The sequence below is a fragment of the Cetorhinus maximus genome, chromosome 1, assembly GCF_964194155.1.
Source record: "Cetorhinus maximus chromosome 1, sCetMax3.hap1.1, whole genome shotgun sequence".
Classification (NCBI taxonomy): Eukaryota; Metazoa; Chordata; class Chondrichthyes; order Lamniformes; family Cetorhinidae; genus Cetorhinus; species Cetorhinus maximus.
In genome coordinates, this window is record NC_135879.1 from 28,441,246 (window position 1) to 28,465,330 (window position 24,085).

Below are 24,085 nucleotides of genomic sequence, written 5' to 3' on the forward strand. Positions count from 1 at the left end.
GAAGATTCTGGCCTATAACTTAAACTCTACGCCCTTCTTAAATCCCTATTCACACACATACAAGACACATAAGACAGAAAAACATGGATTTTAAGGGTGGGATAAAACAGCTCAATAGCAGCAATTCCAGAGCACAGGATTCGATGGGTTGATTTTGATCGATGTCTTCCAAGTTCCTTTCAGTTCTTGTTGATGACATAAGGTGGTCTTTCAGCACTTTCAGTATTTAGTTCACTGGTTGAGCACTTGCCTTTCAATGTCTCTAACAGTGATTTTCCCCTTTGCCCCTTGACAAGAGAGAAAGCAGGTTCTAGAGCTATGAGAAGAAAAAGTCAGCTAGCTATTATTGCGGAGTAACTGGAATCTTCCATACACAGGAGCAAGAGGTTTTAGGTCTTGTTCTTTTCGGGCTAGGAGCTATTCTCTGCACTGCTTCTCACACAAAACCTGGTCACCTGGTCAGGAGCCAATTAAAATGCTGTTGCCAGGCCCCTCCCAGGGCTCCTTTCCGATACCATTGTATCTTTCATGGCACACTCTGTTCCAGGATTGCAACATTGTATATATCTCTCATCCTGTTCCATTGGACAGGTCTTTCAACCTACAGCCATTGTAATTTTAATCCAAAGTCCAACAGAAATAAAAAGATATGTTCCTTACATCAGACTCAGACAAAGAGATATATAGTCACTTGGAAAAACAGAGAATACTAGTGCGGTGGAAATAGAGACAGGAACAGACGGCGGAATCTTGTGGAGGCTACAGGGGTCTCGGCTGGAGAGCCATGAGAGCCTCGTGTTGCCTCTTTCTTGGGGGTGTCAGCAGCAAAGGCAGGGGCTATGGCTCTCAGCAGGTCTCCTGTTCCCAATGCCGGGCCCCCTGATCAGGCACCGAGTGCCTTTGAAGAAGGGGCCCCCTCCCCCACCCCAGTAGCCTGCAAGCAACCCACTTGCTTGTCATGCACCCGGATGGCAAGCCCCCAACTGAGGGAATACCGGTGGATTAATCGTAGCAGGATGGGAGGGTCATCCATGGGCTTTCCCGCCACGGATTTAATCAGGGTGGAGGTGGAAGATGGCGGGGTCGCCACCTGCTACCCTCCTGCCTGATTAAATGCTGCCCGCAACTCGCCACAGGGAGGGGCACAAAATTCCATCCAGCGAGAGAACGCATTAACAGACACATCAATGACTGGGAGGAGCTTCATGCATTACATAACCTGTTAATTGCTAATTAGAAAGCCGTTAGCTGATATAAAAGTTCCTAAGTGCCTTTCAGTGTAATGCAGGATACTCATCTGAAATGTCATATTCTGTCGTATCTTTTTACAGACACTGACAGATCTGTTGTGTATTTGCAGCATTTACTGTTTAGATGCATAACGTGTATTACAATGCAGCTTTACAGTGTTTTCTTATCTAACAATTGCACAGTAGGATGCCTATCACTCCTTGACATTTGGAGTTAATTCCGTGCCTTCGTTTCACTGTAACAGTAATTTTTTAGTCTTTTAGACAGCCAACAACAGGGTCAGTAGTCAATGGGTTTTTTAATGAAATGCCCATCAGGAGACTGGCATTTTACCATAAGTTCAACAATTTCAAGTCTGTGAATACAAGCGGCATGCAGTTGGTTTCTTTTCTGTTCACTACACTTCTGTAATCTGCTGCAAGGTCAGAGCTCCTGTCACAGAGAGATGTAAGCTAAAAGAGTGAAGCAACTTAAATGATTGAAACATTAATGATCAAAAATGATGCCAGGTCCCATGGAAGAATTAACAGTAAACCCAAATCAACCAACTGTCTGAGGATCAGCTTCAAACCATGTAAATTGTTTTAAAAATAAGGGGTCTCCCACTTAAGGCAAAGAAGAGGGGAATTTTTTACTCTCAAATGGTGATTAGTCTCTGGAATTCTCTTCCCCAGAGAGTAGTGGAGGTTGGGTAATTGAATATTCTTAAGGCAGATTCATACAGATTCTTGATTGACCAGGGGAGTCTAAGGGTATAGGGGGTAGGCAGGAAAGTAAAGTTGAGGCCACATCAAATAAGCCATGATCTTGTCAAAGGGCAGAGCATTTGGAGCATCTCGTGGGGCAGGATGACCTACACCTGCTCCTAATTCATATGTATGTGTGTATGATCTCTATTTTCACTTTTACAGGCTTCTCCCAACTCCTGTTTCAAGATGGATTCAAAGGCCTAGAAATTGGGCTATATGACATGCACTTTTCAGATGCTACTTGGCCTTCTAAGTCTCCAAAATGGCGGCTGGAAGTGCACATACCTTTCCAACCGGAATTGTGTCGCCCATTATATAGGATAAGGACAAACAAGGGGTGTTCTTTACCCATGTTGGAAGTAGGCATTAGATGCTTTCCATATGTAAGGGTCCTAATGCCTGCCTGGGGTCTCTTGGCCCTCTAGAAGATTGGATTGCCCTGAGACACTAGCTACACTCAGGGAAACCAACCTTACAGAATGCATGCAACCTGAATATGAAAAAGAAAATAAAAAGACTTGCATTTACAAAACATTTTTCATGACTACCAGATGTCTCAAAGCGCTTCACAACCCATGAAGTACTTTTCAAAGTGTGGATGATGTGGCCCACACCACGTAGCGGATTAACCATAAACAATGCCTCGAAACTGGGGATGTTGGTCTGAGAGAGGACACTGATATTGGAACACCTATCCTGCCATTGAATTTGCAGAGTTTTGCGGAAGTGATATTTCTCCAGGGATGTATGTTGTCCATGTCTCTGATGCATACAGGAAGGCAGGTATCACTGCAGCCCTGCAGAGCATGAGCTTTGTGCTGGGTTTGGGGTTTTTGTCATCAAGCACTCTCTTCCTCAGATGGCCGAAGGCTGTGCTGGCACACTGGAGGTGATGTTGAGTTTCGTCATCGATGTCTGCCCTCACTGAGAGGAGGCTCCCAAGGTATGAGAAATGATCAATGTTATCCAATGGTTCGCCGTGGATCTTGATAGTCGGGTGGCAGCATTGTGCAGCGGGAGAAGGCTCATAGAGGACCTTTGTCTTCTGGTTGTTTAGCTTAAGGCCATTCTTTCATAGGCCTCCATTAATATGTCGATGATAGTTTGGAGCTTGGCCTCTGAGTGTGCACATACACAAGTATTGTCAGCGTACTGCAGTTCGATGATAGAGGTTGGGATAATCTTGGTTCTGGAACTGAAGCGTCATAAGTAGAGTAGTTTCCTGCTCTGTAGGGTAGCTCCACTCTAGCAGGGAACTTCATGGAAATGGGGTGGAGTGCTGTGGAAAGGAAGGTGGAAAAGAGCGTTGGTGCGATGACACAGCCTTGCTTGACCCCAGTTTGCATTAGTATTGGGTCTGTGGCAGATCCGTTGGTAAGAATCACAGCTTGCATGTCATCATGCAGCAGACGGAGGATGGTGACAAATTTCTGTGGACAGCCAAATTTCAGGAGGACCCTCCAAAGTCTCTCCTGGTTGATAGAGTTGAAGGCCTTTGTGAGGTTAAAGAAGGCCATGAATAGAGGTTGCTGCTGCTCTCTGCATTTTTCCTGGACTTGACTTGCTGTGAAGATCATGTCCACTGTGCCTCTTGATAGATGGAATCCGCATTGTGCTGCCCGTATGAGCTGTTCAACCACGGGTAGAAGGTGATTGAGAAGGAGTCTTGCAATGACCTTCTCTGTGGTGGACAGCAGAGGTGTAATTGGCAAGGAAGGCATTGGGAAAGCTAACACCAATGGAGTTCTCTTTCTGATGAAATGCCTGGAACATGGTCTGATCATAACAAACCTTTGCGTCAGAGAGACAAATACAAGACCTCTTGGCAACACCCTTGCTCCAAACATTGGCACCTGCTTGACTATGTCATCATCCATGTTCACATCACCCATTCCATGACAGGAGCTGATGACTGCTGGACCCACCATTGCCTAATCTGGGCTACTATCTCCATCAACCTGGCCCAAAAACGGAAGCGACAGCAAAGTGCTGCTGCAAGAAAATCAATGTCAATGGACTCTGCGAAGAAGGACCTACTCAGACAGCGTCTTACAAGCAATCTGGTGATGCTCAACCAGCAGGAACCACAGAATTCCCACAGTGTCTGGTCTGCCCTTAAATTTACCACAATCAGCACTGCAAGGATACTCTTGGTTTCTCCATTAGGAGGCATCAAGACTGGTTTGACGAGAACAACCAGGAGATCCAGGAACTATTAAATTGCAAGTGCAAGATGTTCCTGAACTGGAAGCACCACCAAAATTCAAGGGAAAGAAAGCAGGTTTACAGACAAATGAAGGTGATGTCCAGCTGACCTAAAGAACAGATGGTGGGTGGAAAGAACACAGGAAATACAGCAACTCGCCGATAGTCACGACATGTGTGGATTCTTCATTACGGTCAAGACCAATAATGGCCCAAGCACCCAAGGGCCCCACTAACAACAATGTTATAATGATGAGGTAATCTGTTTCTTGTGATGTTGATTGAGGGCTAAATATTGGCCAGGACACCAAGAATAACTTCCCCGCTCTTTTTCAAAGTAGTGCCATGGGATATTTTACATCCACCCAAGCCTTGTTTTAATGTCTCATCTGAAAGATGGCACCTTCAATAGTGCAAAGCTTCCTCAGTAATGAACTAAAGTGTCAGCCTTGATGTGGAGCTGGGAAGACCAGGACTGCCTCTTCAAATCCCATATTGAACCCCAAATCCCGATTGACATCGCTCTAAAACTACGTGGCCATGCTATTGCTGACCAGGCTGTCCAACCCCAACCCTTAACCTCTGTGCCCCCAAACCACTGATCTCCACCCCACTTCCTTGCCCTGACCTCCATGCTTCCCAATTCCCAATCTCTCTCCCCTCTTCCCCCAACCCAACCCCCACCACCACCACCACCCCCCCCCCCCCCCCCCGCCCCCCCCACCCATCTCCCTGAGTTTTGTCCTTGTGATGCACAACACAGGACCTAATCTCACAGGCTGCTGCCATCTGACACTAAATCCACTCCCCTGGCCATGGAAATCCTGCCACCCTCTCCCCCAACCATTTCAGGCCTGTAATCTTCCCGTTAGTCTATCATTTACCTGTGTCCCAGTGTGGCACAGGGTAAGGAGCATGTGCAGGGGTAGCACCCAAAAATGGGAATTTCTAGGCCTAGCAACATCACTGTGAAACTCTGTGGCTCATGCCCTATGATATAGGTTTTAAGGGGTGACTTTCCAAATCTGTGCTTCCAGTGGGAAACCTTAACACCCATTCTCCGACAGGTCTTATCAATAGGTATTGTCATTGGACCAGTTTCCCAACAGAGCATGAAGTGCTTATTACTTCATCAGTCTCTTAAAACATACCTACATAAATCTGTTGGCCCTCTGGTCACCTTTTCAGCAGTGTGTGTGTATGGATTGGAGTGTTTTCTACTCTTCCTCCTATCCGTGCCATCTTGTGCAGTCATTTCCTTTGTAATTCTATAATTTTTTCTCACGTTTCCGACTAGACAGACAAGTGATTTTGAATAATTAAGTCATTAAGAATAGTCCTGAAACATTAATTGGTTGTATGGCTGGTTCCCACAGCACACCTGCTAGCTAAAGTGCCTTTGCATCGCAATTCAGCTGCTAATAAGGGAATCAGTGAAACTCCTGTTTTTCCTCACCTCACTCACAGTGAAGAGATTAAAGGCCAGCCAATTTCTCACCTGTCAGGATAGTGTCCTATAAAGCTGCACTGATTAGTTTTATTTTTAAGCACTGGCCCCCAACCTTTCAGTGGTTTTAACAGAACAAGATGAATAACAGCAAAGAGGATATCAGGGATATCAGAGTTAGCCTGAGGTGGAACAGTAAGACCTGGCATTATGCCACCAATTGTATATTCCTCCCACCATTTCCTGAATTCTTATTGGAGTACTAGTTTACAGGCAACAGGTGGCCACTGAGAAAATGGAAAGAAATTTAAAGGAAAAAATATATAAAATAAATGTATGAGCTGGATTTTATACCAAGGGTAAACTCCCTACATCCCAATGTAAATGTTGGGGGTGAGCCCGCCTTCAGTTAGCCAGCTTGCTCCGCTTTAGTTTTTCAGACGACAGTCATTTAATTAATATGAGATGAGACTTCTGTCTGTCTTCAGGAGGAAGTCCCGCCTCATAGAGCTGCTGGCCAAGCAGAAGCATTGGCCACTGCTGGTGCTGCAGGTAGCAGGAAGTGGAGCTCAAAAATTGGCCGGACATTGAGCTAAGTCCGTGATCTCTCCAGGGTCAGGCTGACAGGCTCCAGTGAGGGAGTGTGGGTGGGGGGCATTTTGGACAGAGCAAGGAGAAGAGTGGACATGGGGAGGCAAAACTGTGGGAGGGGGGCCTCCGCTTGGCACCATGGGCCAGTGAAGGAGACACCCTCCTTTTCACTGACTAGCAGCCTGCAGGGTTAAACCTGCCAGGCTTCATGTTGGGTGCAGCCTCTCCCACTGCCCGTTATTTCATAGCAGAATCAGGATGAGGCTCTTAATTGGGCATTAATTGCCTACATAAGGGCTTTAACTGGGCCACAAGGCGGGCGATCCACCCGACACCTCACTTGCCACGGTAAAATCGTGGCAGGTGTATGGGTGGGTGGACTGGTAGTGGGTATACCACCGATACCATAGTGCCCTTATTTACGGGATCACCCGCCTGTTTTTCCGCCCACAGGTAGCCAATAAAGTTTATCCCCGTGAGTTGAGACAGAGACCGTTTACTTGCCTGCTGAGTCCATACTAATGCTTTGTTATTAACCTAAGGTAGCTGAATATGGGCAGCTTTGGTCAGGATGCCCATTTGACACATCGGCCAAGCTTAAGACCCATTGACTTCAATTGAAAGTAAAATTGAACAAGATGGAAAATGCACATCTGACTCGAACCTTTCCCATTCTCAATGGGTGAGTTAGGTTAAAATAGGGTTTATACACTTTTCCCAGCTGGGACCATTGAGCAATAAGGAGGAAATGTAAAAGTAAAAAACTGCGGATGCTGGAAATCCAAAACAAAAACAAAAATACCTGGAAAAACTCAGCAGGTCTGGCAGCATCTGCGGAGAGGAGCACAGTTAATGTTTCGAGTCCGGAGGAAATGTAACCCTGGTTGACTGTTCCACTATGTCATGAAGGCTGGCATGCCATTTTATACTAATTGGGAGCTTGTGCAGCTGTTTGAAGCAACGTGCTTTCCTGGCTGACTCCAAACTGTGGCCAGATGAATGTAAAATGACGCACTCACACGATATTTCAGTCGGTAGGCACGTGCGGGAATAGGCAGCGCGCCTGCCGACAATTAACAGGCCTATTAAGGCCATTAAAGTATCAATTAAATGTAATTTTTCACTGCCCGTCCAACCTTAAGGTTGGCAGGCAGGCAAAAAGACCAAGCGGCCTTTGCACTTTTTAGGAAACCTCATCCACAGGCGGGATGAGGTTTCCAACAACAATTAAAAATAAAATAAAAATTTTAATTTTTCATTAATAACATGTCCCTGCTCATGGCAGAGTCACATGAGGGGACATGTTTTGTAACATTTTTAAAATCTTTATTTTTGATTTTTTTATATCTTCAGCCTCCTGAGGCAGCTGTGTGCCTCAGGGAGCTTTTCCTACATGTACCCACGCACATGTGCGAAGTTCCCTGCTCGCTCCCCACCCCCCCCACCCCCCCACTCCCCCCCCCCCACACACACAGCGCTGAGTGCTGCAGCATGTGTTTCATGCTGGGTGGGCTTTAATTGGCCCGACAGTGTGAAATCGCGGTCTGGCCCCAATCATGGGTGGCGATGGGGCTCCCCGACCACTCCCGCCGAGCCTGCCCGAGGAGGGCAAAATCCTGGCCTGTGTATCAAAACTGGAGGCCCATACATCTTGCTAAACCTAATGTAAAAGCAGCTAATCAGGAAACCCTTCCTCCACAGGACAGCTGATGGACTTTTGGAACTCATACGCCCAAAAGGCTATCAACGCTGAGTCAACTGAAATCCTAAAGACTGAGATCGATAGATTTTTGTTAGGTAAGGGCATCAAGCGATATAGGGTGAAGGCAGGTAAATTGATTTTTTTCTGAGGCATTGGTCAATGAACAACTTAATTAAATAGGGGCCAGGCTTTGAAGAACTGAATGGCCTACTCCTGCTTCTAAAATATGTGATAACACGAGCTTTTCTGATAAGCTAGTACCACTGTGTAATTGTGGTCCATTGGAAGTCAGGCAGCTTAGGTAGTAAATATGTTTTAGTAGCTCTTCACATTCTTCTCAGACATCATGGCTGCCTGGTACAAAACAAAAACAAAATTACCTGGAAAAACTCAGCAGGTCTGGCAGCATCAGCGGAGAAGAAAAGAGTTGACGTTTCGAGTCCTCATGACCCTTCGTTCTGCTGAAGGGTCATGAGGACTCGAAACGTCAACTCTTTTCTTCTCCGCCGATGCTGCCAGACCTGCTGAGTTTTTCCAGGTAATTTTGTTTTTGTTTTGGATTTCCAGCATCCGCAGTAGTTTTTTGTTTTCATTTTTATGGCTGCCTGGTACGCTGTTTATTCCACTCATTAAGTCAACATAATGATGTGAGAAAAAGCAGGTTCACAGCAACTCTTAGCTATACTCAAGCCAGATAATCCTTAAATCTATAACATTTTTTTTTGTTTTGTTGTCTTGGCTTTGTTGTGACATGAGTGCTATCAAACGTGAAATAGATCATTTCAAATGGAAAGCCAAGCAGCTTACTTAGGTTTCCTGGAAGTTAAGATACAAAGGAAAAGTACAGACACTTTAGGTAAGGTTTACTTATGATGTTATGTGAGGAAACATGATAGCAATGCTTGATCTAATCCTACCCTTTTGAAGAAGTATTGAATCATTGCACTTTTCTTGTTCAAGTGCTCCATTTATTAGAAAGGAGCTAATGGTGTATAAATAACGAAGCAACAGCTGAATGCCATTGTATACTAGATTTAATGGGAGAATGGGCTTGTATCTTGTAGATATCCATTAATATAGATAAATCAGCATTATGTACTTGGGGTTGCCATGTTTCACTTCATTATAACAGTAACTACATTTCAATAGCTCCAAAGCTCTTTGGAATGTTCTGAGAAAGGTGCAGTGTAAATGCAAGCGGCAGTGGCAAGCATGCATAGACTCTGCAGGATCAGGGGTGTGGAGAGGAAGAAGGCTCTGGTTGTTATGGAGCATGAATCATTTAAGGTCTGTGACCAGTTCTATGAGGCTACTGCAGATGCAAACAGGGGTCAGTTCTGGTACCTGGCCTTCAGAACTGGCTGATCGGTGGAGAAACAACTGCAATTTTGAAGCACCGGCCTCATTAACATTGGGGTAGTGAGCTGCAGGATGCCATGTAGCACAGCTCAGTGGATTGTGGCCTCAGCTGCCAGCAAGGTAAGTGCTGGGTTGGGGATGGGGGGAAGGTTGCTGGCTTGTACAATGACATTGTTGGATGTGCTTTGCAGTCACAATGGTAACTAGTATCATGGCTTTTGAAGGTCAGAGAAGAATTTCCCAGAGGTTTTTCCTAAATCGGCCAATATTTTTCTACGAATCTTCTTTTCTTGCCTGAAGAAAGACAAGTTCAATATAGTATAACTTAATGGCAGCACTCCTGACCCCTGGTGAGAAGGTTATGGCTCCAAGTTCCACCCCAGGGACTTGAGCGTAAAATCTAGGCTGACTATTCAGACTCTGTACAATGGTACAGTGCCGCACTGTTGAGGTGCCAGCCTTTGGATAAGACGTTAAACAGCCTGACCTCTCAGGTGATATAAAAGATGTTATGGCACTATTTGGAAGAAGAGAAAGGGAGTTCTCCCTGTTATCTGTATTTTATGGGTCTGGTTAATGTGGGAGTGAGTACAGTACTGCCCACACCATGATGTAAGAGAACACATGACCTGCACCCATGGTCAGTCTAGTGTTGGACAGAGCTGTGTGTATCAGCAAGCATGAAGACAGATCCTAGCTTGTACCCTTTAATGTATATTTGTAAATAATTCTAGGAGTTAGTAAAGACTTACAGTTAACCTATGTACGACAATGAAGACTTCTTCAAGCTTACCAAACGGTAACCAACATCCTACAACATGGTGGCAGCTTGTGGAAAAATCCAAGACTTCGCAGAAAATGTAGAGAAAAACTGAAATATTGGAAGACTGAGAAAAAAATTCAACAAAGCAGCCTGACCTGAGAAGAAGCTCCAGAAGCAGAGGTGCAAAGGAAAAATCACCAGGAAGAAGCTCCAAAGAAAGGCTTGGAAGTTGGAGGCAGAAATTTAAAATTGCTCACTGCAGAAGAAGACGCCATTGAATCTCCTTTAGAAGAACAGCTTCTAATCCCAGAGTGCTGTTGGCAGACCTAGCAGGGCTGAGCTAAGTCTTTTAAAATTCCAGTCTACAGTGTAGCAACCGGTCCTGGACAAGATCCCCAATTTGTTAAAATCCTGGATGAAATCCCCAATTTGTTACAGCCGGGATGGTACCTCAATATTGTTGTGATCCCGGGTGAGGAGGAATGAGCAGGCTCCCCTCTTTATTCAACCCCCTTGGTTGGTCGCAACAAGGTTAGTTTAAAAATCCTTTCCCCTTGGATACCTTTTCCCAGTCCAAATGTATTTATTTTTAATAAGGAACCAATTTAACCAGGCTTTCTTGAGTCAAAGAAAGAGTAAGTTTATTAGTTACTAAAACCCGAGGAAAAATAATAAAAACGTGACACACACATACACACTCTGACCAGAAATGAGAAATTAAGAGTCCAAATAAAAGTTAAAAAAAAACATACAAATCAGTATTTGGTTGTCTGTGAGGTGTGGGTAATGGTACGTTGCAGTCGTTAAGTTGGGTGATTCAGTAAAGCTGACTTTGGCAGATTCACAATCTGTTGGCGACACTTGTTGGCTTGACCCGGAGGGGGGAATCCTGGTTCTCTCTGCAGGGTAACTGAAAAGGCTATCTTGTTTCTTTTTACTTATGGTCTCTGCTAGAACACACTTGCCCCCCAGCAAGAGATAGAGAGAGAGAAAGTCTTTGTTGGGGTGACTGACTGGCATTTCTTCTTGTTTCTGTCACTCACAAACACTGGTCTGCAGCTAGCTTTTTAACCCATTTTTCCTGTGTATTCCCAGGAGGGGAAATAGTCATGTCTTGTACCCGGAGTCCATTTTACTTTCATCTCAGACTATTTTTCACATTCTGAGATATAAATCAATAGATGTATTTTTGGATGACTGCTGAGATGTGGGAATCAGTCTCCATTGTCTCCACAAACACAGGAGATTAAAAGTCCAGTATTTTGCATTTTCCATACCTTCCTTTCAAGTATCTCTGTTTGAAGTAGGCCTTGACACTCCTTCAGGTGCGACATTTCATGTTCTCTTCGGACAGGTCTGTCAGTACAATCCACATAGGAATTTTCCAGAAAGTGGTCACTTTACATCATCAGCCATCTTTTGATTAGTCTTTATCTGTATTTCTTTTAAAAACACAAGTCTGCCTTAAAAAAAACTCAATATGCTCGTAGGTAGTTGGTAGCTGCAGTCCGCTGCCGTGACAACAGTAAGTCCTGAGAAATCTTTATATAATTCAGAGTCAGAAGCGCAATTTGAAAAAACCCATCGCTAAAACCTGAACCCCAAGTCAGCGCCTGAACACTCTCCGAAACGAAAAAAAAAATTAAATAATCTTGGAGAATTGTGACTTCTAAACAGAGCTGAGAGAAAGCAAAAGCCAGGATTGACAAATTCAAACTTTAAAGTAAAACGCTGAGCAAGAGAACTCTGCAGGCAGTCGATCCAGGCAGCCATTGTTAGAAATTTTTTTCAAGCTGAGCGCAATCGCCATTGTAGCGGCGCCCACCAAAACTGGCAAGTGTAGGAAATCCTTTTGTCTCCAAGTGAATGGCGACGCCATCTTGAAATTCAGGAAGCTCTTAAAGCAGAACCTACACTTTTAACAATTTAAACATGGATCAGAATTCCACACCTCCAAATCAATTCAGACTAACCCGAGGCCAAGGTCAATCACATAATTGGGGACTTTGGAGGAAAAGATTCCTAAGGTACAGCATCGCTTCAGATTCAGATAAAAATCAGAAGCAGAGCAGGTCAACACACAATACTCAATAGGCCTGATTGCGGATAACATTATTGCAAGCCAGTGAGTCAAAATTTGAAGAAGTACTAAGAGCTTTCAACATTTATTTTAATCTAAGAAGCAATGAAATACTTGAAAGAGCTAAATTTAACAAGCAAGTCCAGCAGCCAGGGGAACCTAGCGATCCATTCATCAATGATCTATACAGAATGGCAGAAGGTTGCAAATACAGAGACTTAAAAACTGGACTCATCAGAGACAGAATAGTGGTAGGAGTAGCAGACGATGCACTCTCTGACCTCATGCAAGCAAAGGAAGACCTAACCCTGGAAAAGGCAATCCAGATAGTTGGCAGTCAGATCTCTGTGCAGCACAGACCATTTTAAGGGGAGAAAGTAAACTATGGTGCAGAGGTCAATTCACAGTTCAGCTAATTAAGCAAATAAGACACAGGGACACTCCAGGACAGGAAAAGCAATATCTAAACTGGCCAGCATAGTGACTATGCCAATTCCGTGGAGCAAAGTGCCCTCACAGGCAATGTCAACGTCCTGCAATTTCAGCCCAATGCTGTCAGTGCAACAGGATTGGACACTGTGCAATTAAAAACTCTGAAATGCACAGAAGGCCCAAAGATCATCCACGAGTTCGAGACTGCAAGCCCAGAAGGTATGTAGCCATGCTTCTTAGGTGAGATCAAAGATCTTGATTTCTCTTTCTGGAATGTGAACATTTCAGTCAATGGCCACGTAACAAATTTTAAATTGGACACAGGAGCCAGCATAACAATCCTGTCAGACAAAGAACTATGGCTGTTGACCCAGCGGCTGACACCGCCTATGCTACCCCTGTACGGGGCAGGAGGCTTAAGCTCCTGGTGAAGGGCACCCTGCAGCCAACACTGAGATATAACAATTAAACAAACCATGAGACCCTCTTTGTGATCCACAACCAGGACTGTTAATTACTAAGCCGCAAAGCCCGTGTTGAGCTTAACCTGTACAGAAGATTGACAAGGTCAGCGAGCAAGGGCTTGGCTCCAAGTACAAATGTGAGTTTCCGAAACTCTTCACGGGACTGGGGCGATTGAAAAACGCACACAGGATCACAATGAGGGAGGATGCTAAACCCGTGTGCCTATTCACACCAAGTGAGATCCTCCACTCACTCATGAAGCAAGTGCAGCAGCAGCTGGATGAGATGACAAACGTAGGAGTCATCTCTCCAGTCACACAACCAACTGCATGGTGCTCCGGGATGGTCCTAGTCCCAAAACCGAACTGGTCCATCTGTATCTCTATCAACCTGACACAGCTCAATAAAGGCGTAGCCAGAAAAGTACACCCCATGTCCTCAGTGGATGAAAGCCTGACTAAACTCTCGGAGACCATGGTATTTTCAAAACTGTACGCAAACAGCAGCATTTGGCAGCTCCCTCTTGACTAAGAGTCTGGGCTGCTGACAACATTTATTACCTCCTTCAGCAGATTCTGCTTCAGCTGCCTGCTGTTTGGAATGACGTCAGCGCCAGAAATATTCCAACGTATGATATCAGTCATTTTGCAGGGCCTTCAGGGGGGTCATATGCCGCACGCACGATGTATTGGTTCATGGTACAACAGTGGATGAACATGACAAGAGACTCGCAGCAGTCTGAGAGCACCTGCAAGAAGCAGCGTTGATGCTGAATGACAAATGTGAGTCAGCAATAAAGGCATCATGGTAGACCCACAAAAAACCAAGGTTATCAGCGAGTCCCCAACCCCATCCTCAATTCTACACCTCCAGCAATCTTGGGGATAGTGAACCAGCCGGCATAATTTTTACTGAATTTGGCACAGATCACAGAACCCTTGAGGCATCTACTTAAGAAAGACCAAACATGGTGTGGGACTCACATCAAGAGCAAGCTTTCACTCACATCGAGATGATACTGCTCTCCACGAACTTCTGGCCCACTACAACGCAGCCCTGTTCCCCACCATAGCAGCTTCGTTCACAGTGGGTGTGGTCCTGCTCCAGGAACATCTGGATGGAAGTTGCCAACACTACGCGTTCAGAGGACTGTCGGAGACGGAGCTGAGGTACACTATCAGAGAAAAGGAAGCCCTCGTAGTCATGTGGGCATGCAAGAAATTTTCAGACCATGGGCCGAATTTTCCGTCCCCGTTGACGTCAGGCGTCATGGCGGGCGTGAGCGGACAATATGACAGGAAGGCTAAAAATTGGTTACACGCCGTCATGAATCCAGTTTGCGATTGTCTGCTCCACCCATCAATTGTGGGCCACGTTTCCCGTTGCCACAGGTCAGGAACTACATTTTAATACATCTGCAAATCATTATAAGCCCTGCTCACCAGAATCATCCCTCCAACATCAAATTTACTGCCCACGTCAGCGGGAAAACACGGTCGGGGAGGTTAATGTAGATGGGGGTGGGATTTTCAGGAAGATAGGGAGCATCATGTTCACCTGGACATCCCAGAAAGAAAAGGTTTCTGGCTGGTAGGTGATGGTGGGGTGGTAGAAGGTGATGCCGGTTAGGTGGGGCAGGGGGCGGGGGCGCGTGGGGGTCAACAGTGATGGGGGAAATGACATGGATGTCTAGGGGAAGGGAAAGGACAGGGAAGCTGAAGATTAACTTCACTACAACCAGCTTTCAAATCGAAAATGAAAGGAGCCTTGTGTTAGGTGGGAACAGGTGCTGCATGGGAGTGCAGTGGGTGGGCGGAGATGCAGGTCAGCTCAGATGGACAACTGAAAGAGAACCCCAGCAGGCAGCATTAAAAATGCTTGGGACAGTGAGATGAGTGTGATGGATGAATCCGTGTGCATGGGAGAGAACTTGCACAGGGCTATGAAAGGCCCTGCCACATACACACTTCTTCCTCCAGAATCACTTGTGGGCTAGCTGTGTGTAGCTGAACTGCTACTGGGGAGGCATACCGGGGGAGGACTTTCGAAACTTGTAAATTACACCATTACACATTACTCAGTGGAAGTGAATATATTCTTCGATTATAAAGTGATAAAATGTGTTCATCCATGCAACCACTTGTGATCAGACTTAACTTTTCAAGGCCAACCACTTCTTCTAGGTGCTGCTCTGGCATCGGCAGCAAGGGTGGAGACAGCCTGTGCAATGCTTGGCCCTGTTGCTTCTGATGACTTTGGCATGAGTCCTCTGAAGAGCCGAGGCCTTGGGGCCCTGGCTTGTTTTGGTGTCCTCCTATGGGCCAGCTGCTCCCTCTGCGGTGACAGAGGACGAGGTTGAGGTGGGCACAGGCAAAAGGGCCTTGGAGGGAGAGGACGGCCTCTGAGATTCCTGAGTGGATGACCCAGGGGTGTTCAGCTGCTGCTCCTCCTCCCTTAAGGTGCCTGAGGGCCCCAGCCTGACTCCTTGAGGGGAAGGAGCACCTGTAGGGACATCAAAAGATTCAAAAATGTTTGTATACTTTCATTCACAAGAATGATTCCAGGGATAAAAAACTGTAGCTATGAGGATAGTTTGGAGAGGTTGGGTCTCTTTTCCTTGGAGAAAAGAAGGGTTAGAGGAGGCTTGATAGAGGTATTCAAGATCCTGAGGGGAATGGACAGGGTAAATAGCAAGGAACTGTTCCCACTCAAGAGAACATCAAGAACTAGAGGGCACAGGTTCAAAATAATTGGAAAAAGGAGTAAATGTGATGTGAGGAAAATTTTTTTCACCCAGAGGGTGGTGGAGTCTGGAACAAACTTCCTGAAAGGGTGGTGGAGGCAGGTTCGATCGAGGTATTCAAAAGGGAATTGGAGTGCTACCTGAAGAGAAAGAAAGTGCAAGGTTACGGGTATAAAGCAAGGGAGTAGGACTAGGTGGAATGCTTTTTCAGAGAGCCAGTGCAGACTCAATGGGCCGAATGGTCTCCTTTGCACTGTAAAGATACTGTAATACTGTGCAGCGCTGTGAACAGGTGGATGCAGTCCTCTGACTCGTGTGCCACTTTGTTTAGGGCTTCTAACAGCTTTACACATGATGTTCCCCCGCTTTCTGCTGATTCTTCACAATGAGTTGGAAAGCTGAATCCAGAGGCTCGTCATCTGACTCCGACCTCACAGACGCTTCTTCCCCAGCAGTCCTCCGAGTGCTGGGGAGCTTGGCTGAACTTGCCTCCTCTTGCTGCGGTGACCACCAGGTTGTGAACCTGAGTCTGCTCTAGATCTAGGTCCCACCAAGGTGTGTGCCTCCATGCTGGTGCAGGGTGTAGGTAAGCGCTATGACGGGTCTCCCAGGCTGCTTATTTCCAGCTTTTAAATGGAGGAGGTCTCCTCTTGGTGAGGACATGGATGGAGCTGAGGGACTGGCTGGCTGAGGGTGATATCACTTGGCAGAGCTCCCTGTGAACCAAAGTACAGATGATTAGTGCATGGCAGCAGAGTCCAAAAACAGGGCACTCACAGTTGCATTGAGAGAGGGGTGATGTGGTTCAGGATCGTCATGTGGGTGTTTGCTGCCAGCACGGTCCATATCCTTACCAGTCAGCGTGATGGCATGCTCCTAAAAGTGAGTGAGGGGCTTAATATGGGTATTTGTATTTTCGAGACTAGCATATACATGTCTTATTATGTCTAATGGCCTGAATGTGCTTCACGTTTTTTTAGAGGTGATGGACCTGGGAGTTGCGTGTGACACAGAGGAAGGGCTGCAAACTTTATTTCAGAGGTTGTAACTTGACTTAAGAGTGACAGGATGGCCTCATCAGGAATGATCGGTAAGGTGGCATCACCCTTGCCCTCACTTTCGAGCCGTGCCTTGGATGCCTAGCTGAAAGTACGGTGCATCAAGGCCTCCCTGCCTCCCATAAGGTTCCTCACTTTGGAATGCACCTCCTCACCTTGGGCTGCTCCACCTCCTCCTAGACCCAGCACTTGAGTCATCCTCTGCGGCCTGTAGAGCAACATCGCTGTCTTCATCCTCCAATGGGCCCCCCCCTTGATAAAGCCAGATTGTGCAGTGCGCAGCAGACAACAACAATACGTGAAACGTGCTCTGGAGGATATTGAAGTGCTCCCCCTGATCGGTCCAGGCAGCGGAAGCTCATCTTGAGTAGCCCAATGGTCCTCTAAATTCCTGCCCTTGTGAGGCATAACTTTGAATATAGTTCTCCTCCTCTTCTGTCCTTGGGTGTCTGAGTGGTGTCATGAGTCACCTTTTCAAGGGATAACCTATATCCCCCAGGAGCCAACCATCCAAGCGAGTTGGAGCGATGAAGAGCCTTGGCACCGGGGAGTGTCGAAGGATCTAGGCATCATGACAATTTCCAGGATACCTGCCACATACCTGCAATATCTGACTGTTGGGGTCACAAACAAGCTGGGCGTTCAGTGAGTGGAACCCCTTTCTAATGACAAAGGCACCTGGCTCACCTGCTGGCACCTTTATGTCCACAAGTGTGCAATCTATGGCTCCCTAGACGCAGGGAAACCCAACAATTGCAGTGGAACCTCTGGCTCGCTTAACCTGGTTGGCATCGTCGGTCCAGAAGTGAATGAAGTTACTGACCCATCTACAATAGAGCATCAGTGACCAGTTTAATGCAGCTGTGGGCAGCCGATTGAGAGACACCACATAGATCTTCCACTGACCCCTGGAAAGAAGCTGAGGTGAAAAAAAATCAGGACCACTGTAACCTGTCACTGGCATAGAGTGGCCCTCTACACAGTTGAGATGATCTCTGGGCCAATCATCTCACATATGGAGGTCACAGTGTCCCTGGAGAGACGGAACCTCTTTCAGACTGGACCTCAGACATGTCCAGGTATCAAGAGTGCTGCCTGTAAACTCGGCCTGCTGAATAATGGCGTCTTCCGCGGACCCTTCTGCCTTGGGCTTTCTGTTGGTCCTGCACCTTTTCTGGCTGTGTCTCTCTTTCCACAGGTCGCACTCTGGGACATTACCTGCGAGCACCTGGTCTCCTCTCCCTTCTGGCCCTCTCCTCCTCTTCTGTGGTGGTCCCTCCAACAGCATAGACAATCACCATTTTCTTAGTTGCACAGGATAGTGCACGGAAGGAGCCTCCGCATATGCTGAGAAATCAAGGAGTTCTCCAGAACACAGAGAAAATGCCAGAAACTGTCTGTAAACCAACTCCAACCAACTCACAGCAAAACTCCTACCCACTCACCTTGCCAAGATCCTGTTCACCTTTTATCCACCTGGATTGAGATTTCATGAAAAACATGAAGGCTGCCTGGCCAAGTGGCTCGTGCGCTGAGTGTGAAATCGCACGGGCCACGTAAAATCATTGCGAATTGCCTTTTTAATTTGTCTAATTGCTCTTTTAATTGTCGGTGAGCGCACTTCCGACATCCACGCATGCCCACCGACTGTAATATCGCGCGACGGCACGAGGACGTCAGGACGCCCTTCCGAGACCAGGACCACTGCGCATCTGTTCCGACACCTATAATTGTAAAGTGTTCTTGTTGTTCGAACCAAGGCCTGAATTTCACGATGACCTCCTGTTGTACAATGAGTGGCTGGCCACCCCAGTCTCCCTGCGGCCAGAGATCCTTCAAAAAATATGTCAGGGTTACCTGGTCATCACCAAGTGCAGAGCATGGGCCCAATCTGCAGTCTGGTGGCCAGGCATTTCCAAGGTAATTGAAAACACCATTGCAAATTGCTAAGTGTGTGCATTGCACAGGCAGGACCAAACAGAGCCCCTCATCTCCACACAATTCCTTAACAGAGTCCATGGGAGAGGCTGGGCACTGACCTGTTTGTCTTCAACAGCAAATTGTTACTTATAGTGATAGACTGCTTCTCCAGAAGGGTTGAGGTGAAGCAACTATATACAACTACCACAGAAGCAGTAATTAATTTTGAAATGAATACTTCACTCACTTCACCACCACATTCAGCTTCCACCGCTGCACCAGATCCCTGAGATACCCGCAGTCAAACGGAAAGCCTGAAAGAGGGGTCCATGCATGAAAAGCCCTCCTAAAAAAGAATGAGGACTTCCCCACAGCACTGCTCACATACAGGTCTGCCCCTTTACAGTGTGGCCTGCCCCATCCGAACTTCTGATGGGCAGGAAACTCCGCGCACAACTTCCAATGCTGCTGAAAAGACTCATACCAGTGTTGGTAACCAAGGATTATCAGGGCATCCGAGCAAGAAAGCAGTCTTACAGGCAGAATCAGGCTTCCACCTACAACACAAGGTACTGCACCAGCCACTTACCCCAATACAGGAAGGTGACAAGGCCTGGATTAAAGACCTTGAGAGAAAAGGTACTGTCATTAGAAAGAGGGCTAACCTCATTCCTAACCTGGTTGGCACTGCAGGGGGCACAGTCAGGAGAAGCAGGAGGAGTTTCCTCTTCAGCCCTCAGCCCCAAACAGTCCGTCCCCACTGTGCAATGGAGAGATAGCAAGGAACATACCCAGATGCCAGAACAATTTCCAAACCTACAGGAAGAACCAACAGCGACAGAGCCTACCACTCCTATGACAGTAATGCAAATGAGGTACGGAATATTTATAAGACCTCCAGACCGCCTGAACCTTTTAATTCAAGGACTTGAAGGGGGGAGATGGCGTAGTGAAAAATTAGAATTGACAATGTGAATGTATGATAGTAATAACAATGTAAGACATAAGATAAACTGTAATCACTTAAAATACATTGGATAAAGATTAGAGGGAGGTTTAGTATAAGGGTCTGGCACGAATAGGGTTAAGGTGGGACTGAGTTCAGTGCTGCCCATACAGTGATGTAAGAAAGCACATGACCTGCACCCAGGGTCAGTCTAGTGTTGGGCAGAGCTGTGTGTACCAGCAAGCATGGAGATAGCTCCTAGCTTGTACCCTTTGCTGTATGTTTGTAAATAGTTCCAGAGTCAATAAGACATACAGTTAACCTACGTATGACTTCTTCAGAACTACCGAACTGTAACTAACACCCTACAACAGTGTCCCTCAACTGGATATTAAAAATTCAGATTATTTCTTCATTATTACACTGATGTTTGTGGGGCCTTACTGTCTAAACATTGGCTGCTGTATTTCCTATGTTGCAAAAGTTCAAAAGTACTTAATTAGCTGTAAAGTGCTTTGGGATGTCCTGAAGTCATGAAAGGTGCTATATATGAATGCAATTTTTTTCTTTGTTTCCTTTATTTAAATTGCACTGCCGGTCTTACAAAAATTCAAGGTTTTGACTATCCTGATCTAGGTGGAAGCAGCAATGTTTGAAATATTTTGTATTTTCTCTTTTTTCTCTCAATTTTCTCTCCAGTGTTCTGGGAGGAGGGAAAAAGAGAGAGTTTGGTTTAAGAAAGCTTAAGAGAAACTTAAGAGACAATTTTAAAATGCTGTACAGTTTTAAGTACCACAGGTAGATGTGAGAAATGTATTGTAAAACCTTTAAATGCAGCCATTTAAGGTAACCATTCAGATCGACACATTTAGAGGGAGTATATGCTTAAAATCAGGTCATGTTAGGCAGCAGTTTGAAATGTTGCTGTTTGTTTCTTACCTTCAGTCTTCCGCTGTCCTATCATTACTTTTGGCTGAAGGCTGTCTTCATTAGACATCAGATGAGGAAGGTAATAGAAGATATTTGGCTGCTGAATGTTATGCTTTCTGGTAAGGTTCAATGCTTTCATCTTCATTGCATCTGAAATCAAGGAAACCAATATTAAGGGAATATGCTCATACAAGCACTCTTATTTTCTAGGATGAGATTTCTTAACAGGTTGCAGTGGCTGTGCCAGCTTTCAGGGTTCAAGCCCTGCTTCAGGATATTAATACATAATCTAAACTGAGACTTCAGTCAGTACTGAGGGAGTGCTTAATGGATATCCTGAGGATGTGAAAGGTGTGACATAAAGGCAAATTCCCTTAGCAGTTTGTTGCTGCTGTAATTTAACGCTTGGTGCCACAAAAAGCATAAACACTCTTACAAGTAGTTCTCTGTTTGAAGCTTCAAGTCATGTAAAACTGAAGGTTCCTACAGATCAATTCCTCAGAAGCATGGCCGAATGTAAATGTATAAAATGCCAAGTAACTGATTGTCTGTAGCGCTGAATTGTTAACAGCACTATTATGTTAAATAATCATTTTGTACAAATCTTTGACAAGCAGGCATAGACCTGGAAACCTATTTGCTGTATTTGCAAAACACCGTTGGAGTAGTTCAAGCATTGGAAATGTTGCTTGAACATGTCAACTCTTTGCTCAATGATGTTTTTTGTGGCAGCATGGTTCTTGTGTTAGATGAGCCCTGCACCCGTGACCAGATTCCTGACAGGACTCAGCCTGCAACTCAATGGGAAGGATTTTCAGGTCATCAGGCAGGCACGGTGGGCAGACCTGGGAGCAGCCGGATCACTGACCCGCAATCAGCCCCCGACCGCGATTTCACACAGGCTGGCCAATTAACGGCCAGACAGCGTGAACTACGTGCTGAAAGGCCCAGCGCTGCCAGGGTTGGGGGCAGGAGGAGGGTGAGGGCTGAAGTCAGCTGGAGAGTAGGTAATGGAAGCTCCCTGAGGCAGAGAGCTGCCTCAGCGAGCTGAAGGATTTTAAAGCCAAAATTAAACGTTATGAAATTCCAAAAAAAATTTCCACAGGTAAGAATCACTCACCTAAACACACTGATGATAAAAATTCTGCCCAAACATTTTTATTTAAAAAAAAATTAATTCGGAAACCTCATCCCGCCCTTGGATGAGGAAACCTCATCCAAGGGCGGGATGAGGTTTCCGAATTAATTAAAATCCAAAGGCCGCCTGACCGATTCGCCCACCTGCCAACCATAACATTGGATGGGCAGCGAAAAATCCAGGTCAATTACTGCTTTAATGGCTTTAATGGGCCTCTTAATTGTTGGTGGGCACACTGCCGACTCTTGCGCGCACCCGCCAACTGAAATATTGTGTGAGTGTGTAATGACCAGGGTCTATGGACGCTGCCTTTCATTCCTGGAGATGACCAAGAACCAGTGTCGCCGAAGACTGCGCATGTCTAGGGAACTGGTCGGTCACATCTGCCACCTGCTGCAGGATTTTGGTGCCACGGGGACATGGAGGGCACCCACTACCAGTGGCCATGAAAATGACTGTGGCACTCAATTTTTACGCCAGTGGCTCCTTTTAGGGCTCCATTTGTGACCTCTGTGGGATATCACAAGCCCCCACCATCAAATGCATCCATGAGGTCACAAATGGCAGCTTTGCGAGGGCACACAAGTTTGTGCATTTCGCCCGGGACTAGGAGAGCCAGGATGCAAGACCAATTGGATTTGCCCAGATCTTGGGTTTCCCACAGGAACAGGGTGCGATTGACTGCACTCGTATGGCGCTCAGATCTCTGTCGCAACAAGTGGTCAACTATGTCAACCACAAGGGCTTCCATTCACTGAATGTGCAGCTTCATTCAGCTCATTACTCATCTGTGACAAGGAAGCCTATTTTGTGTCGCATACATTGAGAACCAGTTTCTATGTTGGAGAATGGGAGAGGAATTCAGTTGCTTGTGCTGCTTTTATATTGCGGATCTTCCTGGCCCCCAGGCTTGGTTAAATCGGCAAGTTTATCTTGAGGTTAAGTGCAGCTGCATAAGATCCAGATGCCAGGAGCCAGCAGTACTAAGATATTGCTGAGCCCAGCAGAGAGGAAACACCTGACTGATTTAGGAAGATATCTTCTCTTTCATTCTTTCAGTCCTCTCACTTTGGTATAAGAACGGCAAGCAGATTTACTTCAAAAGCTAGAAAGGTGGTGAAGTATTTCCAGCTTCAGCTGCAACTCAGAAGATATCGTTTATCTCAAAAAAGGGTGCTTAGCACAGCCTAAGACATCACTCTGTTTCCTTCCTGTGTTGGAACGGTTTTAATCAAGAAGAACCAAGTTTGCAAGACACCTGTTCTTATTAATCATATTCAAAACCAAGCACCACAAAAACACTATATGAGAAACAAGGAGTCACTGCAGTTGACAATGATGAGCAATCTGAGTCTGTGGTTTCAGACTGGTGAACACTCGCATTTTCCCCAAGTTTAACTGTGAAAAGCCAACTCAGTTGAGGAATCTCTAAGGCAGGCTATGGATGCAATGAAACATGTTGACTAGGAGAAAAACACTGATTTCTACAGTGTTTTCAGAACAAGCCTTTTAGCTTCAAAATTGTTACTGTCAACAGTTTGTGTAACTTTTCTTGTACACTCACATCAGGAGACGTTTTATCTATTGTGGTTATCTTTTATTGGATCATAGGGTGGGAACCACTGGCTTACTGTTTCTACCTATTTTGACAGGTGTGGGAGTTGTTAGGAGGCTGTTTGACATAAGTAAACATTGAAATCTATTGGCATCTAGGCACATAAGTAGGCTCAAGTTTCCATAATATAAGGAGTGATTTAATGTATGTGAGGCAGATGGAAAATGTAGAATGTTACAATGTTCTTAGAGGGAGACTGGTTAACCCATGCTTTACCAAAGGCCATTCAAAATCGATCACTTTGAAACTATGTAGATGTTAATAGGTTATATCTATCTTATATTATGAGAATAGCCTTTGTATTTTAACTTATTTACTTGTACTACCTTAGTTTCTCACTGTAATAGCCTCTAGACTCTGAGTATCAAAGACTGAATTTAATATAAATTTCTCATATTAATTTAGACTGCCTAATCTTGAGCAATGTGTCAAATACAGGAAGGTTTATAAAGTCAAACGCTGACTCTGTCTTTCTCTCCGCAGATGTTGTCAGACCTGCTGAGATTTTCCAGCAATTTTTGTTTTTGTTTCAGATTTCCAGCATCCGCAGTATTTTGCTTTTATCTTTATGCTTGACCTGCAATGGGTGGGCCTCTGCCTACCCCTTAATGGTCAACCATGTTAAAGGGAGCAGAGGTGTGGACTGGGGCTCCAAACGCTGCTGCTTCCCAGCCTTTTGGGGCCTTGATTA

The 24,085-nt window shown here is 45.7% G+C and overlaps 1 protein-coding gene across 4 annotated transcripts in view; it reads right to left on the reverse strand.

Moving 5' to 3' along the window:
* The window catches only part of LOC144678942 (alpha-1,3-mannosyl-glycoprotein 4-beta-N-acetylglucosaminyltransferase B-like), a 285,879-nt gene that overhangs the window by 161,546 nt on the left and 100,248 nt on the right, over nucleotides 1-24,085 (reverse strand). For all 4 annotated transcript variants that reach the window (XM_078539086.1, XM_078539067.1, XM_078539076.1 and 1 more), the window contains one exon: nucleotides 20,651-20,791. In XM_078539086.1, the coding sequence (XP_078395212.1) occupies nucleotides 20,651-20,791 (141 nt within the window). The remainder of the gene's footprint in view (nucleotides 1-20,650; nucleotides 20,792-24,085) is intronic.